The sequence below is a fragment of the Cololabis saira genome, chromosome 17, assembly GCF_033807715.1.
Source record: "Cololabis saira isolate AMF1-May2022 chromosome 17, fColSai1.1, whole genome shotgun sequence".
Classification (NCBI taxonomy): Eukaryota; Metazoa; Chordata; class Actinopteri; order Beloniformes; family Belonidae; genus Cololabis; species Cololabis saira.
In genome coordinates this window covers 9483021-9507954 of record NC_084603.1, presented here as the reverse complement: position 1 = coordinate 9507954, position 24934 = coordinate 9483021, and the positions used below count along the sequence as shown (strand labels likewise).

The 24934-nt window shown below is 42.2% G+C and overlaps 2 protein-coding genes across 2 annotated transcripts in view; both read right to left on the bottom strand.

The window, feature by feature from the left end:
- Positions 1-8120, bottom strand: part of LOC133464174 (eukaryotic translation initiation factor 2-alpha kinase 3-like) — a 39430-nt gene extending 31310 nt beyond the window's left edge. Inside the window, exon 1 of the mRNA XM_061746213.1 lies at positions 8102-8120. The gene's annotated coding sequence lies outside the window, so the exon portion shown is untranslated. The remainder of the gene's footprint in view (positions 1-8101) is intronic.
- A 7076-nt stretch (positions 8121-15196) lies between these two features.
- LOC133464092 (interferon-induced, double-stranded RNA-activated protein kinase-like) lies at positions 15197-24934 on the bottom strand. The gene is given in 20 exon segments (XM_061746071.1): positions 15197-15488; positions 15618-15680; positions 16207-16305; positions 16506-16649; positions 16816-17020; positions 17103-17219; positions 17339-17458; positions 17554-17603; positions 22045-22132; positions 22229-22263; positions 22533-22614; positions 22729-22796; positions 22910-23042; positions 23155-23304; positions 23411-23469; positions 23567-23613; positions 23616-23686; positions 23763-23905; positions 23995-24124; positions 24930-24934. Coding segments are annotated over 20 exon segments (1941 nt in total). The 3' UTR covers positions 15197-15356.

Genomic DNA, 24934 nt, shown 5'->3' with positions numbered 1-24934 from the left:
CAGACATTTCTAGCGGCACATTAGTAATTACCCCTCTCAGTTTTGATCTTTACTCCGTCAAGCGTGTTTATGTTGAGAATTTGTTTGTCCTGTTGCTGCTTGCTCATGGTTGAAATAAGTACTCTGCGATTGTTAAGGAATTTGGCAAAACGTATCTTTCCAATTTCTTTTTCCATAGATTTAGTCATTCGAACAGGACGGAAGTGCCCCGTCTCTTTTCCGAACAAAATAATGACTTTCCATTCTTTCTCATGCCCACTTCCTCTGTACCACTTTGATCTGACCAAGATTCGCTTCTATCTATCTTATCCTGTCTTTTCCTTCTTCAGTTTGATGCAATACGCCAGTGCATATCCTCTTCAGACCCTCCCTCCGAACATTCAACCATCCTACACTCACGGTTCAGTTGATTACAATCCGCCACGTCTTCCACCGCCACCATGTGTGTGTGTGTGTGCGTGCGTGCGTGCGTGCGTGCGTGCGTGTGTGCGTGCGTGCGTGCGTGCGTGCTTGCGTGCGTGCGTGCGTGTATGAAGTTCCATGCGAGTCATAATGCGTGTGCACCTGTCGACTGAGCGTGTCACTCGCGCGTGCTTTGACGCCTGTGCAGCAAAGCAACGGGTAACATGTAATGTAGTTTCCCCATTGATTTATAACGGTCACGCGTGTACGCGCATGTTCATGCATAATGACTGCTGCACACGCGTGATCACAGTACGCGTAGTGACTACGTGTAACATTTACACGTTTTTTGCGAACGCACGCATGAACGCACGCATGAAGATGATAGAACATTTTTGTGACACGTGCGTGCGTGCGTGCATTGTTACGTACGCAGACTACATCATGCGTAACAAGAAGCTGCGTACTAAACTAACAGCGTGTGCACGTCTGTCTGTCACTGTTAGAAGATTTCTTTTACGCGATCACACACACGTGCGTTCGCATTCTCTGACTGTTCGCAACCGGAAGTACATTTCCTCGGTGCGCAACAGACGCGTCACATAAGCGTGTCGTGTAGTTTCTCTGTGTTCCATTTTCATCCAGTATATGGTGCTATCGAGTCAATAATAGGCACAACTGTCCTTAAATGAATAAAGAAGGAAAGTAAGACAGCTTCCTTTGCTGGGCTAGAGAAGCTTAGGTAGCGTGCAGTAGCACATGGCTACTTAATATGCAGAATGACATCATTCTGCATTCTGCACTGCGGGAAGTAGGGGTCCTGGGGGTGCGGCAGCACCCCCTCCTCTTGGTACCGCACCCCCTCCCCCAGCTCCCGCCCCCCCTCCAGACAGGAGGGAGGGATGATGGAAAAATAAAATAAAATAAAACCTGTCACATTATTCAAATAAATAAAAAGTTGGCGTAGGCTACTGTATTTTATAGTTATGACGGGCTGTTATGACGGGCTGCTGTGCCAGTGTGCCACTGTATAGGCCTAGCCAGGGCTTAATTTGAGGGGGAGCAAACCTGTAAATATATACTTTTACGCACCGCTGCGCGCTCATATCAATTCCAAAAACACAATAAACAGCACAACGGCTTAATGGTAAACGTTATACATCTATGTGGCTTATAAAGTACAGTTGGGTTGCTTAATGTGTCTCACACAGCGCGTCTGTGTGTGTGTGCTGTTGTTTTTTCGTTCCATGCGTAAAAGCCAAAAGCGCACTGGAGATGGGCAATCTCCAGCTGTGTGTGTGTGTGTGTGTGTGTGTGTGTGTGTGTGTGTGTGTGTGTGTGTGTGTGTGTGTGTGTGTGTGTGTGTGGGGGGCGCTTTTTTTTTCTCTCGCACCGCACTCATCCTCTGCGCTCCGGGACCTCCCACTTTACAAATTAAGCATATATTTTGATAACGGGGCAATGCAAGAGAATTGGTGGTTTTATTACTCAAAGGAAGTAAAACAAGCATATGGTTCATGCATTTCCCTCAATAAGATCCATTAAATTAGGGTAAAATAACCAAAATAATACTCACACACACACACAGATGCGCTGTGTGACACACATTAAGCAACCCAACTGTACTTTTTAAGCCACATAGATGTATAACGTTTACCATTAAGCCGTTGTGCTGTTTATTGTGTTTTTGGAATTGATATGAGCGCGCAGCGGTGCGTAAAAGTATATATTTACAGGTTTGCCGGAGCGCGCTCCGGCTTGCTCCCCCTCAAATTAAGCCCTGGCTAGGCCTATACAGTGGCACACTGGCACAGCAGCCCGTCATAACAGCCCGTCATAAGTAGCCTACGCCAACCTTTTATTTATTTGAATAATGCGACAGGTTTTATTTTATTTTATTTTTTCATCATCCCTCCCTCCTGTCTGGAGGGGGGGCGGGAGCTGGGGGAGGGGGTGCGGTACCAAGAGGAGGGGGTGCTGCCGCACCCCCAGCACCCCTACTTCCCAGTGCAGAATGCAGAATGATGTCATTCTGCATATTAAGTAGCCATGTGCTACTGCACGCTACCTAAGCTTCTCTGGTCCAACAAAGGAAGCTGTCTTACTTTCCTTCTTTATTCATTTAAGGACAGTTGTGCCTATTATTGACTCGATAGCACCATATACTGGATGAAAATGGAACACAGAGAAACTACACGACACGCTTATGTGACGCGTCTGTTGCGCACCGAGGAAATGTACTTCCGGTTGCGAACAGTCAGAGAATGCGAACGCACGTGTGTGTGATCGCGTAAAAGAAATCTTCTAACAGTGACAGACAGACATGCACACGCTGTTAGTGTAGTACGCAGCTTCTTGTTACGCGTGATGTAGTCTGCGTACGTAACAATGCACGCACGCACGCACGTGTAACAAAATTCTCTATGTTATTCACGCGTGCACACACACGCTGCTGCGCGTGGCTCCTCTATTAAAGACGCTAATAGTACTTCATAGTGCGTGCGTGCGTGCTTGCGTGCGTGCGCGCGTGCGTGCGTGCGTGCGTGCGTGCGTGTATGAAGTTCCATACGAGTCATAATGCGTGCGCACCTGTCGACTGAGCGTGTCACTCGCGCGTGCTTTGACGCCTGTGCAGCAAAGCAACGGGTAACATGTAATGTAGTTTCCCCATTGATTTATAACGGTCACGCGTGTACGCGCACGTTCATGCGTAATGACTGCTGCACACGCGTGATCACAGTACGCGTAGTGACTACGTGTAACATTTACAAGTTTTTTGCGAACGCACGCATGAACGCACGCATGAAGATGATAGAACATTTTTGTTACACGTGCGTGCGTGTGTGCATTGTTACGTACGCAGACTACATCACGCGTAACAAGAAGCTGCGTGCTACACTAACAGCGTGTGCATGTCTGTCTGTCACTGTTAGAAGATTTCTTTTACGCGATCACACACACGTGCGTTCGCATTCTCTGACTGTTCGCAACCGGAAGTACATTTCCTCGGTGCGCAACAGACGCATCACTTAAAGGTGACCTATTATGAAAAACACGTTTTTTCTTGTTTTAACATATATAAAGTGGTCTCCCCTCACCCTGCCAGCACAGGGAAGATAAAATACCATGAATTTCTGCAAGGTCTCTGACTCCCGCCGGCCAGAGTCCCCCAGTGTCACGTGGTTTTTTTTGAGCCATTTAGAATCTGCTCCCGTCGTGACGTCACGACGGGAGCAGATTTCCAGAGGTTCGGCCTCCGCTGCTGAAACCACGCCCACAACCAGCTCTCTCCGCTGCTGGAGCAGGGCTTCCTTCAGCCAGTCTGACGCGGCGCCGCGGATCCAGGTTAAATCATCCAGGTTCCCGGGTGGTTTGAGAGCTGGGTCCTTGGGGGTCTGTCCCAGGCAGGACTAGCTTCACCCTACGAGATTTTCAGCGAAATCTGTCGGTTTGATCCCCGATAACGGGCGATGCGCCCCGGAGCCACACCGGGCGCCCAGCATGGCTCCGCGGAGCCATGCTGGGCGCCCGGCGTGGCTCCGGGGCCAGCGTTCAGCATCCGCCGGGCAGATCCGGCTGAAACAGTGCATAAATGTTATTTATATACAACTCATATTTTATTTTTTTAACAATAAAGTTTCCATTTGTGAAAATTCAGTGTTGTGATAATTTACAGGCTCGGGCTGCTCTGGCGGAGCGAGGTTTATGCTCCTCCCCTGCTACACGTCATTCAGGGAGCCAATCAGCACAGAGCCTCATTATCATACCCCCCCCTTCCCTAAAAATGAGGCGCAGAAAAAGAGGTTAGAAGCGGTAAAACTAGTGACAGGGCCCACAGGCTGGATTTATGATTTATGTAGAAAAAACAAGCTTTAGATTGTTTTTAAGACATTCAAGGCCTGTTTAAAATATACATTAAATGCCATAATAGGTCACCTTTAAACGTGTCGTGTAGTTTCTCTGTGTTCCATTTTCATCCAGTATATGGTGCTATCGAGTCAATAATAGGCACAACTGTCCTTAAATGAATAAAGAAGGAAAGTAAGACAGCTTCCTTTGCTGGGCTAGAGAAGCTTAGGTAGCGTGCAGTAGCACATGGCTACTTAATATGCAGAATGACATCATTCTGCATTCTGCACTGCGGGAAGTAGGGGTCCTGGGGGTGCGGCAGCACCCCCTCCTCTTGGTACCGCACTCCCTCCCCCAGCTCCCGCCCCCCCTCCAGACAGGAGGGAGGGATGATGGAAAAATAAAATAAAATAAAACCTGTCACATTATTCAAATAAATAAAAAGTTGGCGTTGTATTTTATAGTTATGACGGGCTGTTATGACGGGCTGCTGTGCCAGTGTGCCAATGTATAGGCCTAGCCAGGGCTTAATTTGAGGGGGAGCAAGCCGGAGCGCGCTCCGGCAAACCTGTAACAAATAAATATATACTTTTACGCACCGCTGCGCGCTCATATCAATTCCAAAAACACAATAAACAGCACAACGGCATAATGGTAAACGTTATACAAGTAGTAAATCTATGTGGCTTAAAAAGTACAGTTGGGTTGCTTAATGTGTCTCACACAGCGCATCTGTGTGTGTGTGCTGTTTTTTCGTTCCATGCGTAAAAGCCAAAAGCGCACTGGAGATGGGCAATCTCCAGCTCTGTGTGTGTGTGTGTGTGTGTGTGTGTGTGTGTGTGTGTGTGTGTGTGTGTGTGTGTGTGTGTGTGTGTGTGTGTGTGTGTGTGTGTGTGTGTGTGTGTGTGTGTGTGTGTGTGTGTGTGTGTGTGTGTGTGTGTGTGTGTGTGTGGCGCTTTTTTTTCCTCTCGCACCGCACTCATCCTCTGCGCTCCGGGACTTCCCACTTTACAAATTAAGCACTGGGCCTAGGCATATATTTTGATAACGGGGCAATGCAAGAGAATGGTTCCTACTCAAAGGGCCCGATTTACTAAGATCCTAAATAAAGAGTACTAAATTGCGTGTGCACTGAAAAAGTTTGCGCGTGCTGTTTGCGTGTGGTTTGCGTGAGTTTTGCGGGTGATCAACTAAGATTGCGTGCGCAATTGATAACAGGTGCAAACAGCAGTATTTAAATGAGGTGTTGCGTGTCTTAAGGTTTGCGAGCGCAAACTCTGCGCCATGGAGAGTGGATGGAAAGCACAGTCACAAGTCACAAGCGCAAAATGAAATTTGACGAGTTGAAGTTAGAGATATTAGTGGAAGAGGCAAATAAACACATTCATGAACTACAGCAAAGAAATTTAACACAAAAAACGGAAAAACGTCTGGTTTTTCATATTTCAATTTTAGGCACAGATCAAAAATACGAAATAGAAAAACGGGCCACAGGACCGAATTTGATTTTAATATTGAATTGGTCGGGTTTGCGTGACCCGGCGGTGCTCGGAATGATCTGAGGAGAAAAAGACATCAGACACAGAGCTGGAGAGCGCTTTGATTCATCTATTTATGAGTTAAGTTTTTATTCAGATGTCCACAATATATTGCAAATATTATATATTATATAGCAAACACTGACAGTAAATGTGTGACAGACGGGACCATCATATGGCCGTCGATTTAACGCAGAACCATAATTCAGGCGAAGCTGCAGTCTGTCAGCGCTGATCCTGACACACCGGGTCGGAGCGGATTTGGTCATGATGTTTAAACTGTGTTTTGTGATTAATAAGCACGGGTTTTAATTAAATGTAATTTACGAAGGATGATTTCACGTTCAATAAGATAAGTAATCAATAAAATACAAAGTTTTGGCACAAAGGCTTGGCCTGCTTGTGGACGAGTGGAGGGGGGCACAATAAGAGAAGGTGGCAAGATATAAGGCGGAGAACTAAAGAAAAAGTGGCCTTTAATAAAACTTGTGCAACCATTTTTAAAATAGCATGCAGCAGAATAAAGACTCTCTCTCTACGTATTCTTTGATTTTGGATGTCGCCTCCTTGCCACAATAACAGCAGCAGCAGATTAGCACCTTCCTTTCGAACGTATTAAATACAGACGCAATCACAATACGCGCAATTACTTTCAGGCTTGGTAAATCTCATTGCGCGTGGTAAATGGACATATTTGCATTTTCCCCTCCCAGTATTTAGGATTTCTGCCGGGTACGCCCCATATTGATTATTCATCAGGGCAAAAGTACTAAATGGATTGCGTGTGCAATTTTGCGCATTTCAGAGACGCAGTCGTCTTTGCACGCTGTTAGTAGATCAGCTTGCACATTGGTTTGCGGGTGCTGTCAAGTTTGCACAGGTTTTTACGCACGCAAACCTTTAGTAAATCGGGCCCAAAGGGAGTAAAACAAGCATATGGTGCCTACATTTACACAGACAGAGCTGGAGATTGCCCATTTCCAGTGCGCTTTTGGCTTTTACGCATGGAACGAAGAAACATAAAACAGCACACACACACAGATGTGCTGTGTGAGACACATTAAGCAACCCAACTGTACTTTTTAAGCCACATAGATTTACTACTTGTATAACGTTTACCATTATGCCGTTGTGCTGTTATGTGTTTTTGGAATTGATATGAGCGCGCAGCGGTGCGTAAAAGTATATATTTATTTGTTACAGGTTTGCCGGAGCGCGCTCCGGCTTGCTCCCCCTCAAATTAAGCCCTGGCTAGGCCTATACAGTGGCACACTGGCACAGCAGCCCGTCATAACAGCCCGTCATAACTATAAAATACAGTAGCCTATGCCAACTTTTTATTTATTTGAATAATGTGACAGGTTTTATTTTATTTTATTTTTCCATCATCCCTCCCTCCTGTCTGGAGGGGGGGCGGGAGCTGGGGGAGGGGGTGCTGTACCAAGAGGAGGGGGTGCTGCCGCACCCCCAGGACCCCTACTTCCTGCAGTGCAGAATGCAGAATGATGTAATTCTGCATATTAAGTAGCCATGTGCTACTGCACGCTACCTAAGCTTCTCTAGCCCAGCAAAGGAAGCTGTCTTACTTTCCTTCTTTATTCATTTTAAGGACAGTTGTGCCTATTATTGACTCGATAGCACCATATACTGGATGAAAATGGAACACAGAGAAACTACACGACACGTTTAAGTGATGCGTCTGTTGCGCACCGAGGAAATGTACTTCCGGTTGCGAACAGTCAGAGAATGCGAATGCACGTGTGTGTGATCGCGTAAAAGAAATCTTCTAACAGTGACAGACAGACATGCACACGCTGTTAGTGTAGCACGCAGCTTCTTGTTACGCGTGATGTAGTCTGCGTACGTAACAATGCACGCACGCACGCACGTGTAACAAAATTCTCTATGTTATTCACGCGTGCACACACACGCTGCTGCGCGCGGCTCCTCTATTAAAGACGCTAATAGTACTTCATAGTGCGTGCGTGCGTGCGTGCGTGCGTGCGTGCGTGCGTGCGTACTGATGTCAGCGCGGAAGTAACATCAGTTTCCGTTCAACAGGGGCTGGAGGCTGGAGGCTGGCTTTACACCATACGTAGGGAAACGAGCATTTACGGCCCCACCTCTTTCAATAAATTAGTAAGTTCAGTAAAACCAAAAGTGACTGTAGCACTTGTACTTATAAGATTGCAAAACAAAAAGGTATAGGCTATGAAGATCTAGGTTCTGAGGAGCAAGAAAGAATATAATGTATCGTAAACAACTGACAAGTTTATTGTAGTAACACAAAACAAAATATAAATCACACTTACAGTGACTGAAAAAAGAATAAATACCCCAAAATAAAATAGAGCTCTTTTCTTAAAAAAAATAAAAATAAAATAAAGAATTCCCTTCTGAGATTTTTCCAGTTCTTTTTGTACTGGTAAATGTTCTTTTGGAGTTTCTTGTTCTTTTCCGTGTCTTGTATGTATGTACACTACCCGGGTAGGTATAAGTGTAGGTGTTACGGTATTTCCTTAGCTGAGAAATCCTGAGTTCAAGCTGATCTTGTCAATCCCTGCAGCAGCTGGCCAGTCTACTGGCAGGAACCTCCAACGCATCGTCCGTGGGTCTGACTCGCCATCACAGCCGAAGTCTTCTCTCATGCAATAGAAGGGGGTCTCAAAAAACCAGTCGGAGTTCTTCTGTCAATTTAACCAATTCTTTCAGCAATACTGCACCATGCAGCACTCCCTCCCGCACTCTTTATCGTCTCTTCTATCGTTTTTTCCATTATAATTTCACCTGCACTCATTTCACCTTCCCGTTCACATGCATTGGACACTCTCCTTTTTTTCCTTTCTCCCGCGTGCCCGTTAATTACAAGACACACCAGCGGAGGGCGGGATCTGCCGTTCCAACGGGTGCTGCCGAGGATCAAAAAGAATGACTCGCGCAGCGTTAACCCCTTAGTGACCATACACTTTTAGTGTGTGGGTTACATGACATTGCTCATGTATTTCTTTATTGAAGATCTTAGATGGCTTCATAGATTCATAAATTCCTCTTTTTTTCAGCAAACCGAAATCCTTGTATATGTCATGGGATGAAGTGAGGAAGAGCCAAATAAGTTCACGAACACACTAAAAATCTGGCATCACCCCTTCTTGATCAGAACCGGTTCCCAGTATTTCAATTCCTTGAAATCGCTTGCAAATCTTGCAAACGACTCCCTTTTTTTATTGAAAAGAAATTATATTCAAGGACAAGACAGACAAGCGCTCCAATATATATGTATCTTAAAATAGATAAATAATGAATCAGATTAAACTAATATTGTTATTAATTTCAGTAAACTTAACAGAAGTAGGGAGAGTAGTACATAAATGAATAAATTCAAAGTTAATTAAAAAATGCAAACAACTCCCTTTTCGATTCCAATGGGCACAAATGACGTCACCCACGTTGGAAATAATCCCAACATGCCAAAACATTTGCGCACGCAGCATGTAACCCTTTTTCCAAATGAGAATCGATAAGGGAATTGATCATTTCGAGGATGACATGCTATACTCCAGTGATTCTTAACCATAGGGCCGCGGCCCACACTTGGGCCGCGAGCGCCATCTAGTGGGCCGCCAAAAAAAATTCAGTTTTGTACGTGTGGGCCGCGAGGGCCGCGGAACTGCATAGCAACTCCCAACCAAATGAGGAGAAGAAGACACTCAGCTAGCTGTACGTGTAATAGTAAGAGAAATGGTGTGTCTTTACAGAGAAAATCCTTCATTTTGCACAGAGTAGGTTTAGATCCGCCAGGATTAGGGATCGATTACTTGGGTCTGCGCCCAGAGCAAGCGAGCGCGGCGTGATCATTTATCCCGGCGCGTCCCCGCGGCCGGGGAGGTCGGCTGAGGCTGCCGCTCGGGCCGCGGCTCCGTCGTTACTGCTGAAGGATGGTAGATGTAGATGCGTGGGCTGTCGTGTCTGCTGGACTGGACTGTTCGAGCTTTCGAAAAAGCATCGGAAAGTGACTCGCTGCAGCGCGACCAGAGAGCTGCGGTGCGGGCTGTGCCCGTCGCAGCTGATCAGGCTCGGATGAACCCGACACACTGAGTCCTGACAACTTATTAATGTAAATAACTTAAAGTAAAATCAAACTAAGTTTTGTCCTCGCTGTATTTTTAAATATGCAACCCGGAATGGACAAATTCATCCTGTTCAGTCTTCCCACTGGGACAAAACCAGTGTCTCATACGTTCAGAGACCGTGGCGTTCAAAGTGCGAAAGTGAAACGCCACTGAAACAAAACACAAAGTTTTTCATCAAACATATCCACTCAAGTCTGAACTGAAGTCACAGAAAAATAAACTGACCATCTTAAAACATCCTGCCCATGTTTGGGTCCAGATACAGCTGTGAAGCAGCTTTCTCCACAGTGAACATAATTAAAACTAAATATCGTTTCAGGCTCATCAATGAGCACCTCCACATGCATATGAGAACCTGACACCATCCAGCCCAGATTTAAAGTCCTGACAGGAGAAGTTAGAGCTCAGTTCTCTCACTGAACAACAGAAAGTGGGGGCATAAGATTATAAGAGGGGAAGAAAGAAAAACTGCAGAACTGTTAAATTGTTAAGATGTGTTTATATTAATTTAGTATAAAAATGTGTTGAGACAATTAACAAAGAAAAGGGGAAATTCAAACTGCTGGTAGAGAAATAATATAAGATAGCATTTGAAAAATAAAATAAATTTACTTTATTGTTAAGAGAAAAAAATATGTTTAATTCAAGTTAAACATGTTAATTGGCAAATATGTACTTTTTTTAATATAACAGTCGCAGATGTTGATACAACTATGAGGCTACTTGAATATACACACACACACACACACACACACACACACACACACACATATATATATATATATATATATATATATATATATATATATATATATATATATATATATATATATATATATATATATATATATATATATATATATATATATATAATGATGTTCTGGACCTTCGCTTGAGTAAATTTTCTCTAAATGGACCTCTTAAAGTTTTAGTTGAATACCCCTGCTATACAGTGTTTATATTTAATGGGCCCCGGGCCACTCTGTACTGAAAAAATTGGGCCCCAAGGTCAGAAAGGTTAAGAACCCCTGCTATACTCAACAGATTGGCAGATTTAATTGAACTTTTTTCATTTATGACCAGTTTGATATGTTTTCTGTTACCTATCATCACAGGGATAGAGTAAGTTGATTGAACTCCATGGGGCCCAGACTTTTCCTGGGACAGAACAATGGTGATATTGACATCACAGCCTGGCACATATCAGACATCACTGATACGGTAGTTCAGTAGTCTTGTGTGGAAGCGACACTACTGTTCTCACGTACGGCTGTGACCACACCTGTTCCTTTCCACATTTTGCATATCCTTTCCACATTTTGCATATCTTTGCTTACCACGGCACTGTTGGGCTATATGCCCCATTCTTTGACATTTGAAGCATCTGATAATGGCTTTGATATACTCTCTTACTTTACAATTGATCCATCCCATTCTGACCTCTTTGGGAAGCGTGTCCTCAAACTGTATTAGCATTGACAAACTTTCTTTCTTCAGCCCGTCTTTATTAGTCTGAAGCCTCTTGATGTCCAGTACTTTCCCTCCTCTTATTTCTTTCTTGACTTCCTCCTCAGACATTTCTAGCGGCACATTAGTAATTACCCCTCTCAGTTTTGATCTTTACTCCGTCAAGCGTGTTTATGTTGAGAATTTGTTTGTCCTGTTGCTGCTTGCTCATGGTTGAAATAAGTACTCTGCGATTGTTAAGGAATTTGGCAAAACGTATCTTTCCAATTTCTTTTTCCATAGATTTAGTCATTCGAACAGGACGGAAGTGCCCCGTCTCTTTTCCGAACAAAATAATGACTTTCCATTCTTTCTCATGCCCACTTCCTCTGTACCACTTTGATCTGACCAAGATTCGCTTCTATCTATCTTAGCCCTGTCTTTTCCTTCTTCAGTTTGATGCAATACGCCAGTGCATATCCTCTTCAGACCCTCCCTCCGAACATTCAACCATCCTACACTCACGGTTCAGTTGATTACAATCAGCCACGTCTTCCACCGCCACCAACGCCCTGCCTCAGAAGCTTCCTCAAACCACTTCCCCTGTCTATGTGTTAAATTTTATGGGATTTAGGGTTTTAACGTGTGTGTGTGTGCGCGCGCGTGAATGTAAATAATCCATGATTGAAATATATGCTTTTACAATTATGTCAATTAATACTGAATTGTGTGTGACTGAATGGACAAAGTGATTTAACATATAGGTGTGTGTGTGTGTGTGTGCGTGCGTGCGTGTGTGTGTTTAAAAATAGCCCAATTAAAATAAAGGCTTTTACAATACATGTCCTAATACTGAATTGACTGAATAACATTAGCTGCGTGTGTGTGATCGTGAGTGAGAGATACAGGAAAAGTTTTTCCACTCACGTTTTGATGGGTCACGGACTTCAAGGCTGCCTGCGCACTTCTTCGAGGAGCAAGAAAGAATATAATGTATCGTAAACAACTGACAAGTTTATTGTAGTAACACAAAACAAAATATAAATCACACTTACAGTGACTGAAAAAAGAATAAATACCCCAAAATAAAATAGAGCTCTTTTCTTAAAAAAATAAAAATAAAATAAAGAATTCCCTTCTGAGATTTTTCCAGTTCTTTTTGTACTGGTAAATGTTCTTTTGGTTTCTTGTTCTTTTCCGTGTCTTGTATGTATGTACACTACCCGGGTAGGTATAAGTGTAGGTGTTACGGTATTTCCTTAGCTGGGAAATCCTGAGTTCAAGCTGATCTTGTCAATCCCTGCAGCAGCTGGCCAGTCTACTGGCAGGAACCTCCAGTAGTCCGCAACGCATCGTCCGTGGGTCTGACTCGCCATCACAGCCGAAGTCTTCCCTCATGCAATAGAAGGGGGTCTCAAAAAACCAGTCGGAGTTCTTCTGTCAATTTAACCAATTCTTTCAGCAATACTGCACCATGCAGCACTCCCTCCCGCACTCTTTATCGTCTCTTCTATCGTTTTTTCCTTTATAATTTCACCTGCACTCATTTCACCTTCCCGTTCACATGCATTGGACACTCTCCTTTTTTTCCTTTCTCCCGCGTGCCCGTTAATTACAAGACACACCAGCGGAGGGCGGGATCTGCCGTTCCAACGGGTGCTGCCGAGGATCAAAAAGAATGACTCGCACAGCGTTAACCCCTTAGTGACCATACACTTTTAGTGTGTGGGTTGCATGACATTGCTCATGTATTTCTTTATTGAAGATCTTAGATGGCTTCATAGATTCATAAATTCCTCTTTTTTTCAGCAAACCGAAATCCTTGTATATGTCATGGGATGAAGTGAGGAAGAGCCAAATAAGTTCACGAACACACTAAAAATCTGGCATCACCCCTTCTTGATCAGAACCGGTTCCCAGTATTTCAATTCCTTGAAATCGCTTGCAAATCTTGCAAACGACTCCCTTTTTTTATTGAAAAGAAATTATATTCAAGGACAAGACAGACAAGCGCTCCAATATATATGTATCTTAAAATAGATAAATAATGAATCAGATTAAACTAATATTGTTATTAATTTCAGTAAACTTAACAGAAGTAGGGAGAGTAGTACATAAATGAATGAATTCAAAGTTAATTAAAAAATGCAAACAACTCCCTTTTCGATTCCAATGGGCACAAATGACGTCACCCACGTTGGAAATAATCCCAACATGCCAAAACATTTGCGCACGCAGCATGTAACCCTTTTTCCAAATGAGAATCGATAAGGGAATTGATAAAGAACCGAATCGTTAAGCAGAATCGAAAAGGGAATTGGAATCGTAAAAATCTTAGCAATTCATCCCCAATGGAAGGCCATGCAGATGCTGAACTTTACAGAGGGATTATACAGCCATGGCTGGTTGGGGACACTTTTACTTTTTAAATACCCACCTCTTTCATCATTCCAAAATGCTCCATCCATGTTTTATTGATTTCTTTGACATCAATTCTGGTGTTGACGCCACTTTTTACATTTGAAAATTAAAACATGTGGCACCCAGTCTGGTTTGTCCTCCCTTTCCATCGCCTACGCTCCTATATGGTAAATGACCGACCTATAATATGCTGTCCAGCAGCTTGTCAGGGATTTCCACTGATGAGATCAATCTGCTTCCAGGCACCTTAGCCTTGGGTCTCTTTCTCAATTCTTACTTTCATCTTTCCCTGCTTGACTACAGGGAAAAGTTTCATCAATAAAAACTACTCCCCGACATCAGCTCTTTGCAAGATTGTGGACTAATCTGCCTTGACACTTTCAGGCCTTTACTCCAAGAGACGTTTGTCAGATTTTAAACCTGTATTTCTTTTCTTTTTTGTTTTCAGACAAAACATTTTCACCGCCAATTTCCATAATCCTGGCACAAGGAATCCATAAATCATTACAAAAGCTCAAAAACACCCTAAATGGGCATATTCATACTTAAAATCACTGATCCAGACTGATAACATGAAGTCGTATGTCCACCAGAGGGCTTTGTAACTGATACCATCACTGAACATCTACCAACCAGCCCAGTTTCTCACTTTTTATTGTAGTTTGCATCAATAATAAAAAAAAAACCAGAAGTTTTGTCACTCCTTATTCAAACAATCACACAGATGTCAGTGTAAGCTGAATGCATTATGAATACAATTTTTTGGTCCTTATTCCATACATGATTTATAAGATTAATACTGCAAATACATGAAAATTACAATTATAACCTCATGGAAGTATGTTTCTTCCAAACAGTGAAGTTGCAGCCACCACCTTACTTGGAGATATTTATCATTAAATCATATATGGGCATGGTTTTTAATAGCTTTATTCCTGCTCTGTTGTAAGGAAGACATTTTTTTCTTCTCGAATCTGAAGGCAAATTGAAATACTTTTGCATGCAAGTCTGTAACAACCACTTTGACCTGGAGAACAATTGTTTTTTTACACTGTTACTTGACATATTTAAAGTAAATTTGTTGACAATTTACAATAAGATGTTGCCATGTCAGTGAATTTAATAAGGCATGTAGTATTCACAAATACTTAAAATGTCTAAAATTTCTCTTTATGACTGTAAATAATTTTTAATTTACAATGAATTCATGTTTGCAATGTTATATGTAACAAATAATTAAAAAAAGTACAGTCCCAGTAACAGTTCACACAAAGACAAATAAATGGATCACAAAAGTGGAGATTTGCAGAGCAGAATAAAGATGACTAAAAATGATTAAAAATGACATAAACATGATTACTTTATGACACAATACATAGGAGTGATGTTAAAATCCTATTAGCCTACAGTGTGATTTAAAAAACATTTTTTTAATACTTTTTCATTCATTGCATCATCCTCAACGTAAAACTGTAACGGAATAAAAGTGCTTCCAAGCAGTTAAAAGGAAAAAAAGTCATTAAACAATAAAAAGGCCTTCAAGTGCTCATTCTGCTCTTTAAGACCTGAGTCAGACTGTGCGATTCTCATGTTCTTTGCTTCCTTGAACATCTAATACACACTTGTCCAGCTCCTCCTTGACTCGACTTGCTTCAAGTCGGTCTTGTGGCTTCTCACAAAGCAGCGATTTAATTATTAGGAACTTTAAAACGAGAAAAGAAAAAAAAGAGAGTGAGTGAAATGGGTTGAGATCTGTGTATCAGCTTTAATATTTGCAATTTTATTTTAACTAATATTAGCATTTATTTGTCAGACAAACAAAGCTGGCCACCTCTTGGGGAAAAGCCCTTGAGAATTCTTTGGGAAACGTCCTTTTTCTTGCATCCTTCCATATCTGGAAAATAAGCATTTATGAAAGAATAAGAGGATTTTTAGCATAGTTTACGCAACGGTACATGTCAGATGTTTTGGAGATAAAGTCAGAGAGGACAGATTGAGATGGTTTGGACAGTACAGAGGAGGGATAGTGAAGGGAGGAGATAAAGAGGAGATATATGGATGTAGTGAAGGAAGACATGAGGTTGTTGGTGTGGGAGAAGAGAATGCAGAGGATAGGAGGGAGTACATGGAGATGAATGACTTGCTGTGATGACGACAGAAGGGAGCAGAGGAAGAAGAGTGTTGTTTGTGCAAGTAATAATTTAAAGAAACAGTAAGAAAATGAAAATTTAGATGGGAGATTTTTGTTGTTTTTTTTAAACTAAACATTAATACATGCTGATTAATTTCACATGGACAGCAAACATTACTCTAAAAGAAAATATATTAAGGAGTTTACTTATAACTACAAATAATCTGAATATGAACTTATTCGATTCATATTAAACTTTTCTGACACCTTGTCTTTATGTTAGACTCACATCTGCTCTTTCGTGGCCAGTAGAAATTTTCCAAAGGAGTTCAAAGAAGATCAGCCCCAAAGCAAACATGTCCACTTTATGGTTGTATGTATTAGTCATCTGTAATAGAAATATAGTTCATATATTTTCAGTGAAGGTAAAAGGGATATTTGCATATTTCTGGAACTGAACTATAAAACGATAATTAACAGCTGGATTGCTGAAATATTTTAACTTAGTGGCCTACTCTGTGAGTTTAAAAATACAAACACCTGCATTTAAAAAATGAGATATTTGTGTCATTCAGTAAACAGTCTCACTTGTTCAGGGGGCATATAAGTCCTGGTTCCTGTTTTTTTTGTTCTACTCATCAGGTTTTCATCGTCCTCCTCGATCTCCGTAGTGACCAAACCAAAGTCCCCAATCTTCACCACTCCATCCTTTCCAAACATGATATTGGGGGGCTGGCCATTGAAAAGTAAGAACAGCAATGAAAAACAGTTAAAAACAAGCTACCGGTACTTAAATTATCTTTGTACACAGTGAAACAAAAACAAGTTCAATATGTTGTACTGGATTCATACGTTTTCTGCATAAACCTACTAAACTGTAGAAAAGACCAAGGCTCACCTTCAGGTCCCTGTGAATGCGGTGGCAGGAGTGGATGTACTCGACTCCTTTCACTATTTGTTGAGCAACAGGAAGACTTTCTGTTCTTCTCTGAGTATCTTGCAGACTATCTTTATTCTTTTTGTTAATCCAGTCTCTAAGTGTTCCAGAGTTGCATAATTCCATCTTAATGTAGAGGTACTTTTGACATGAGTTACTTTTAGACCTACACAAGAAAGTACAAAAGGGACATGGCTGTTACTCTGTAAATAAAATACAGTAACATCTCATGAGAAGATGAGACTTACTCAGAGGAGCTGGAGCTATAATCTTCGTATTTTGAGTCCTCCATCCAACAATTGTAGTATCTAACAATGTTGGTGTGTTGGAGGTCTGATAAGGCAGTCACCTCTCGCAGAGCCTTCCTGTTGAAAGGATTATAACAAAAATAACTGATAAAACACTCAAACAATCCTTGCAACGCATCTATTCGCTAAATATTACTGTTTGTATTCTGCGAAACAAAACTGCATCCTTCACTTACTTTGTACCACGGACAATCTTGACAGCAAAGTCCTTGTCCACCAGCTTTTCTCTTGCTTTGTAAACATGGCCGAAACCTCCTTTGCCCAGCCTTTCAATGTCGTCAAAATCTGAAGTAAATCTGCAGATAGTGATGAAACTGTTTAGGCATGAAGGTAAACGCAATGCCTGGTTCTCAACCACATCCTCGCAGTGCTGTTTTAAAGTTCTCCGTACTTTGACTGCGTAGTTCTTGCATTGTCCAGACTTTCCTTTTTGGCATCATTCTAAGAGAATAAAATAAAACATAAAATGATTTAAAATGTCAAAATGAATTGTTAAAAAGGGCAATCGTTTTCGAGCCCAGCTCCATGAGGCATGAAAAGCTACAGCGGAAGCCTTTCTGAAAAAAAAAAAAAAAAAAAAGTAACAACAAGGCCTGGTTCACATCGAACCTCAGGAAGCTGCGCCGAGACAAGGAGGATGCCTACAAGAGCGGTGACCGAGCCCTGTTCAAACAGGCCAAACACGCTGACGAGGGAGATCAGGAAAGCGAAGCGATCCTACGGTGAACGGCTGCAGAATCGTCTCTCTGCCAACCCTGACCCCTCTTCTGTGTGGAGAGGTCTGCAGAACATCACGGGGCTCAATAGAACAGCTACACGCCCTGCAGGCAACCTCAAGCTGAACAGTTTTTACTGCCAGTTCGATGACATGGCCAACGGCTCATCATCATCATCATCATCATCATCATCATCATCATCATCATCATCACCCCCCCCACTGCCCGCCTTTTCACACCTCACCACAGCCAACCCCCCCCACCTCTGTCGACCCCCCTCCCCCCACCCGACACCCAGGATCTGTGAGGAGGAGGTGTGTCGGCTATTCCAGCGGCAGAAGATCAGGAAGGTTCCAGGCCCGGACGGCGTGTCCCCCTCCTGCCTGAGAGCCTGCGCCGAACAGCTGGCTCCCACCTTCACACGGATCTTCAACCGGTCCCTGGAGCTGTGTGAGGTGCCCTCATTCCTCAAACACTCCACCATCATCCAAGTTCCCAAGAAACCCACCATCACAGGACTAAATGACTACAGGCCTGTCGCCCTGACGTCTGTGGTCATGAAGACCTTTGAGCGGCTGGTGTTGAGCCACCTGAAGGACACCACAGGCTCCCTGCTCGACCCCCTGCAGTTTGCCTACTGGGCAAACAGGTCGGTGGATGACGCAGTCAACATAGGACTGCACCACATCCTGCGTCATCTCGACACCTCAGGGACTTATGCGAGGATCCTGTTCATGGACTTCAGCTCGGCGTTCAACACGATCGCTCCTGCAATCCTCCACCAGAAGCTCACCCAGCTCACCGTGCCTGCCTCCACCTGTCAGTGGATCACCAGCGTCCTGAGTGACAGGAGGCAGCAGGTGAGGCTGGGGAGCATCACATCCAGCACCCGGACCATCAGCACTGGCGCCCCCCAGGGGTGCGTCCTCTCACCACTGCTCTTCTCCCTCTATACCAGGGGTCACCAACCCTGGTCCTCGAGGGCCGGTGTCCTGCATGTTTTAGATGTTTCCCTGCCTTAACACACCTGATTCTAATTAATCATCGTCACCAGTTTGTCATCAAAGTCTGGATAGTTCTGTTGATGACACAGCTCCTTGTATCATGGTGCAATGAAGCAGGGAAACATCTAAAACCTGCAGGGACACCGGCCCTCGAGGACCAGGATTGGTGACCCCTGCTCTATACTAACAACTGCACTTCAGGGGACTCGTCTGTGAAGCTCCTGAAGTACGCGGACGACACCACCGTCATCGGCCTGATCCGGGAGGGTGACGAGTCCGCGTACAGACAGGAGGTGGATCAGCTGGTCCACTGGTGCAGTCGGAACCACCTGGAGCTCAACCCGCTCAATCAGAAATCAGAATCAGAAAAGGGTTTATTGCCAAGTTTTCACACGAGGAAATTGTTATGGGGATTGGTGCAACACAATACAAATATAAAAACAAATATATAAGAGATAAGAGATAAAATAAAATGAAATGTATAAACAATAAAAAGTATAAACAGTAGAATAAAATGTAGACCGGAAATGTACAAAATTAGGTTTTAAAGTGCCGAGTGAGTCTGTACAAAAGACTGTGGAGATGACAGTGGACTTCAGGAAAAACCCACCGCCACTCCCCCCCCTCACCATCCTCAACAGCACCGTCTCCACCACAGACTCCTTCAGGTTCCTGGGATCCACCATCTCCCGGGACCTGAAGTGGTCCACCCACATCAACTCCGTAAGAAAGAAGGCGCAGCAAGGGTTGTACTTCCTGCGGCAGCTCAGGAAGTTTAACCTGCCACAGCAGCTGTTGATCACCTTCTACACTGCCATAATAATCCAGTCTGTTCTCTGCTCTTCCATCACTGTCTGGTTTGGATCAGCCACCAAACTGGACAGGCACAGACTGCAGCGGACAATCAGGTCTGCAGAGAGGATAGTTGGGACTAATCTCCCATCTATCCAGGACCTGTACCGGTCCAGGACCAGGAAATGAGCAGGTCGAATCTCTGCCGACCCCTCACACCTGGGACACCGCCTGTTCCAACTCCTCCCCTCTGGAGGGCGCTACAGAGCTCTGTGCGCCAGAACCTCCAGACACAAGGACAGTTTCTTCCCGCAAGCGGTTGTTCTGATGAACTCTCACAACTAACAGTCTCAGAGTAACCAAACACGTGCAATAAAAATCATCCAGGACCCTCTTTAATAATCATGCCTGCCTCACTCTGCTGCACCTCTCACTTTTGTATTTCTTTTGTATAATTTTTTGTATTTTTTGCATAATTTGTCTGTTAAAATTGTAAATAGTAAATAGGTTATTCTTATTCTTATTTTTATTCAGAACTGTCCTTCTAAAAAGTCATTACCTCAAACTGCTGCACCTTTAAAATGTTTATACTGTACATAGAAATACCACACTTGTTTATTGTTTATTTGTTTATTTGTAATACCAAAGAGCGAAATTACCGGAGTCAAATTCCTTGTTGGACAATGTTCGAACCTGGCCAATAAAGATGATTCTGATTCTGATTCTGATTCTACAACAGCATGTCTTCACTTATTGGCAAAAATTACTAGAAGTATTAGTAAACAGCTACAGTGACTTGAAGATTGATAAACTTGTGGATTAAAAAAAAACATCATAGGTATTTTTCAAAAAAAGAGATAAAAGATATTAATTCTCATTTCAAAATACCAGTTTTGGCTGCTTGTTCACACAGAATAATTTAATAACTGCCAAACCATTTGGTCCAATGACTCCAAACTTGAGCCGAATTGTAACTACACAAAATGCATTTGAGGGCTTTCCTATTTGATGTTTCAATTTTGGAAGAAAATGTTAGATTTTTATTCATTTTCATGTAATTTTTTATTAGCATCTACGCCATGTGACCTCAGCAGAATTGTGTTTTCACAAAAGACAAAAGAGATGCTTCTTTTAATTACATTTAAGTTATTTTTCTAGTTTATATTCATGTTTTTAATGGGGACTTTTTTTATTTCATTTTTTTTTATTTTCACAACTTCCACGTCACATGAGTGACACAGTGACATAAATCATAAATCGGGTACTATCAAAATATAAATGAGCTATCGCTCTTTTATTTGATTTGAAGGCTTTTTGTATTGTACATAAATATTTCTATTGATGAATTATTTTACAGTCATCTAGATTTGTGTATTTCAAAGAATGCAATAACAGAAAAAGAGGCATGTCTTATTTGTCTTTTGTAATATTATTAAGATTTGGGAGTTGCTGCGTCACATTGTTTGGAAGGTGTGGCAGGGTGGAGGTGCAGCCACTCAGGTGATTGGGCACAGGTGTGTCCAATCAACCTCTCCACCCTACCTGCCTTCATAAGGCGTGGCTGCACAGCAACAAAGGGGTCTCTGCTGGAAGTGCTGGTGCACGTGAGTGATTGAATAAAACGGTCCCTTTACTAAACCCCGTGTCCTCTGTCCTGTCGGTCGGCCCCAGTGGCAACGAGCTTGCTACAGAAGGTATAAAAAATGAGAATGAAAATGACATTTATTTGGACTACTTAATTGTGCAACTGCTAGTGACTGCAAATTAATTTGCCATGAGGATGTTTGCAACCCCTTTGTAGCTACTGTATTTCAGGGTGTCCAAACCCTCCAGTCACGGTTTGGGTTTACATCTGTTCCTGTTTTATTTTGAAAGTCTGTGTCCTTGTGTTTTAGTTCTGTCCCATCTGCCCTGATTGTTTGCGCCTGTGTCTTGTCAGCCAAGTGAGTATATCTCGTCTTGTCTTTCCCTTCCCCTCAGCTGGTCCGTACTGTTTCTTGCCATGGTTACTGTTTTGTTCACGTACTCCGTCCTGGTTCTGTGTAGTTTGTTTCTGGTTTTGTCAAGTTTGGGCTTTTGTTTTTGTCTTGCAATCCTGCTCAGCAGCGTTTTTAGTTTAAATAAATCACGTTGGTTTGGCTCTCCTGCCGCCTCAGTCTCCTGCATCTGGGTCCTACATCCTAAAGTCGTGACATCCAGAGACGCAAGGTCCAAATACTAAACGTCGATTTTTGACAGCAACTTTGTCTCATTTTTACATTTAAAAATGTCTTGACGGATTTAAAAATAGCATTATTATTGAGAATCAACAATGATGAACCTTATTTTCCATGTCTGACCTTTACAACATTTTTGAGAAAAATAACAAACCTTATTGCTGGAATGATGAGACGACCCAGTCTCCATTGCAGAGTCACTAGTACTGGTTGACGGGCTCATTGGCGACATTTCAGACCCTCTTCAAGGAAAAAAAGCAAGAAATGATTGTTCCACAGCACTGTTTATCATACTTAACAATCTGTTTCCATGTTAGTGTCACTAAAGAAAGTCTTACAGGGGAGATGGTGTATTTTCTCCAGCCTGGGGTGCCTAAAATGCACAAAATGTATTTAGTTATTATGGATGTATTATATTTCCAAAGTAATGGTGGATTTGGTTTTATTTTAATTACTATACATTCCTTAATGTTAGCTGAACCCTATTTTTTTTCCCACTGCAGTTATTCAGTATCATTAACTACACTGATCAATAAATACTCTCCAGATATGGCGTCTCCAGAGCACAGGAGAAATATTCAGATCTTTTATTGTGGCATGCAGTCTCAACATATGTTAAGGATTAATTATGAGTAGACAGACCTGGACATTAGATGAATCAGCAAATATGATGGATTCACTTTTTCTCTCTTCCATGTTGTTTGCTAATGGATTATTCAAGTTCCTAAAAACAGAAGATGCATCAGTAAGGGAAGTAAGTACAGCGTCTTCAGCACTTTCAACTGGTAATACAGTTATACAGTCACGGTGTTTAATTCTACATCCATGAGTGCCTTACTCTGATGAACTTTGCTCTGAAGATGTAGATGTTACATTGTCTTCAGACATTGTTGACCTGATGGACACCTGAAATGCACAAATAAAAAAGTATGCAATATAATATTGTGCAAATGTGATTTCCATGCACCGTTGTGCCAGTTGATATTTGACAATTTTATGACTCAGAACATCTCCTATACCTTGCTGTCCCAGTCTGACTGTTCCTGGAGAGCAGACCAGGCCAGTTGAGCCGCCTTTTGTTTGGCCACCTTCGAATTCCCACCCTCACCAATGGGGTATTCCTTATTGTCTATTTTTAAACTGTAGAAAAATCTGTGTACAGAAAACAGAAGAAACTGTTTGTCTTTACACAATACTGGCCCACATCAGTCGCAAGGTAGTATACTGACAACAGAAACTTTCCAGGGTAAAAACTCATACTCACTGGAGGCAATGAGGAGGACCTTCTCTTTTCACTTCAATGTACGTAAAACTCAACTGCTTCTTCTGACAGTAGTGGTTTATGATTCCAATGAAATTAGTCTCCGTGCGGCTACTGTCTTCAGTGCTAAAACCCCAGGTGTTTGTGTCAGTGCTGTAATTAACAAACAATTAACAAGTGCTGTAGTTAACATGCAACGCTGATGAAGATGTGCTGAAGATGGCACAGGTAAAAACTAATGCCCCTGTGATTCACTCACCACATGTCTGCAGCAGTTTTACTTAAATTCATATTTTGTTGACTTGATACATCTGCAGTCTAGAAATAAAAACAGGACATATTTGAGATTAATAAAAGGGAATGTGGTCTATAGAGAATGTTTTAGACCTGGGGGTTTGTGTATATATACACATACCTCTTCGGTGTTACTGCTACATAGTATGTCATAAACCAGTTTGGCTGCTCTTTGGCCTCCCTCTTGTTTTTTCCTGAGACCTCTGGGTACTCCTTGTCACCAACCACAAACTTACACCAACTAATTATAAACAAAAAAGTGCTTGATGAATTCCAAGTTGTGAATATGATTAACAAGATGCACAGGAGAGACTTACTATGCTGCACCGCGTTTTCCAGGTCTAAAGCTCTCCACAGGCTTTGGGGTCACCCCTTTTTTCTGACTATATTGATTGAGCCAACCAATGAAGTTGACATTTGCACAAGACACTGATGCAGAAGCTTCTTTTGCATGTTCACTCTGTTAAGATAATACATCAACATTAAATAAACACTTGCCTTTTACTCTTTTACATGCTCTGGTTGGGCGGAGAGGAGCAATAAACTTACTTTGTCCTGATTGTCATCCTCGTACAAACATTTTATGGCATTCTGAGCTGCATTTAGTTTGGCATCCTGCTTGGTCTTCCCCACACCTTGTGGATAGGATTTGCCATTTAAGACAGCTTTAAAAATGAATCTGTGGAGGAAATTTAAGAGTTTTAATATAATTAATATAAAAAGGTATAATATAATAGAGACATAGACATAAAAACATTAACATGAATCTGTGCACAGTACCATCTTCAACCTCTAGGTGGCAGCATCTGCACATCATTCCTTCAGTGGCCTCCACACTCAAACACACTAAAAAAAAGCCTTACAAGGCCTATGAATACTTAATGTATCCTATTTTATAAGATTTTCTGTGTATTATTTAGTATATAAGGCGTTAAAGGGTTGCTCATTTTGATTATTTAATATTTCCTGCAGATGGTGCGTTCAAAGTTTGACAGGTGTTCTGAAATACTGAAAGGGCATCAACTGGACAGCTGAAACCTGAAACTTAAGCACAACAGTACACGTCAAGAAGGAAGCCCTGCACCAGGAAGCTATACATGTAGAAATGCAGAAAAAACACTTTCAGGGATGTTGGAAATGTGTCATTTCTATTGGTTAACATTTTTTAAAATAGTAAACAACTGCATGTTGCAGACTTTTCGAGGGAGAGTGGAGTTATTTTAAGCTATATTCATTAGGTAGATTTCTAATATGTATTTGATGATTTGTTTGAAATACCTAATTATCCTCGGTATTGGTACTCAAGTTTATTTGCCTACTGAATGCCTCTGTCTTTTTGTAATAATTGTAATTTAACCTTACAAATTAAGCTTTTTCAGAGCTACAGGAGGTTATTCAAATTACATTGTCTTCACTTCAATAATTATACAGTGAGTAGACATTATAAGCGATGTATTATCTTTATTAAATTCGACTGCGGTCACGCCAT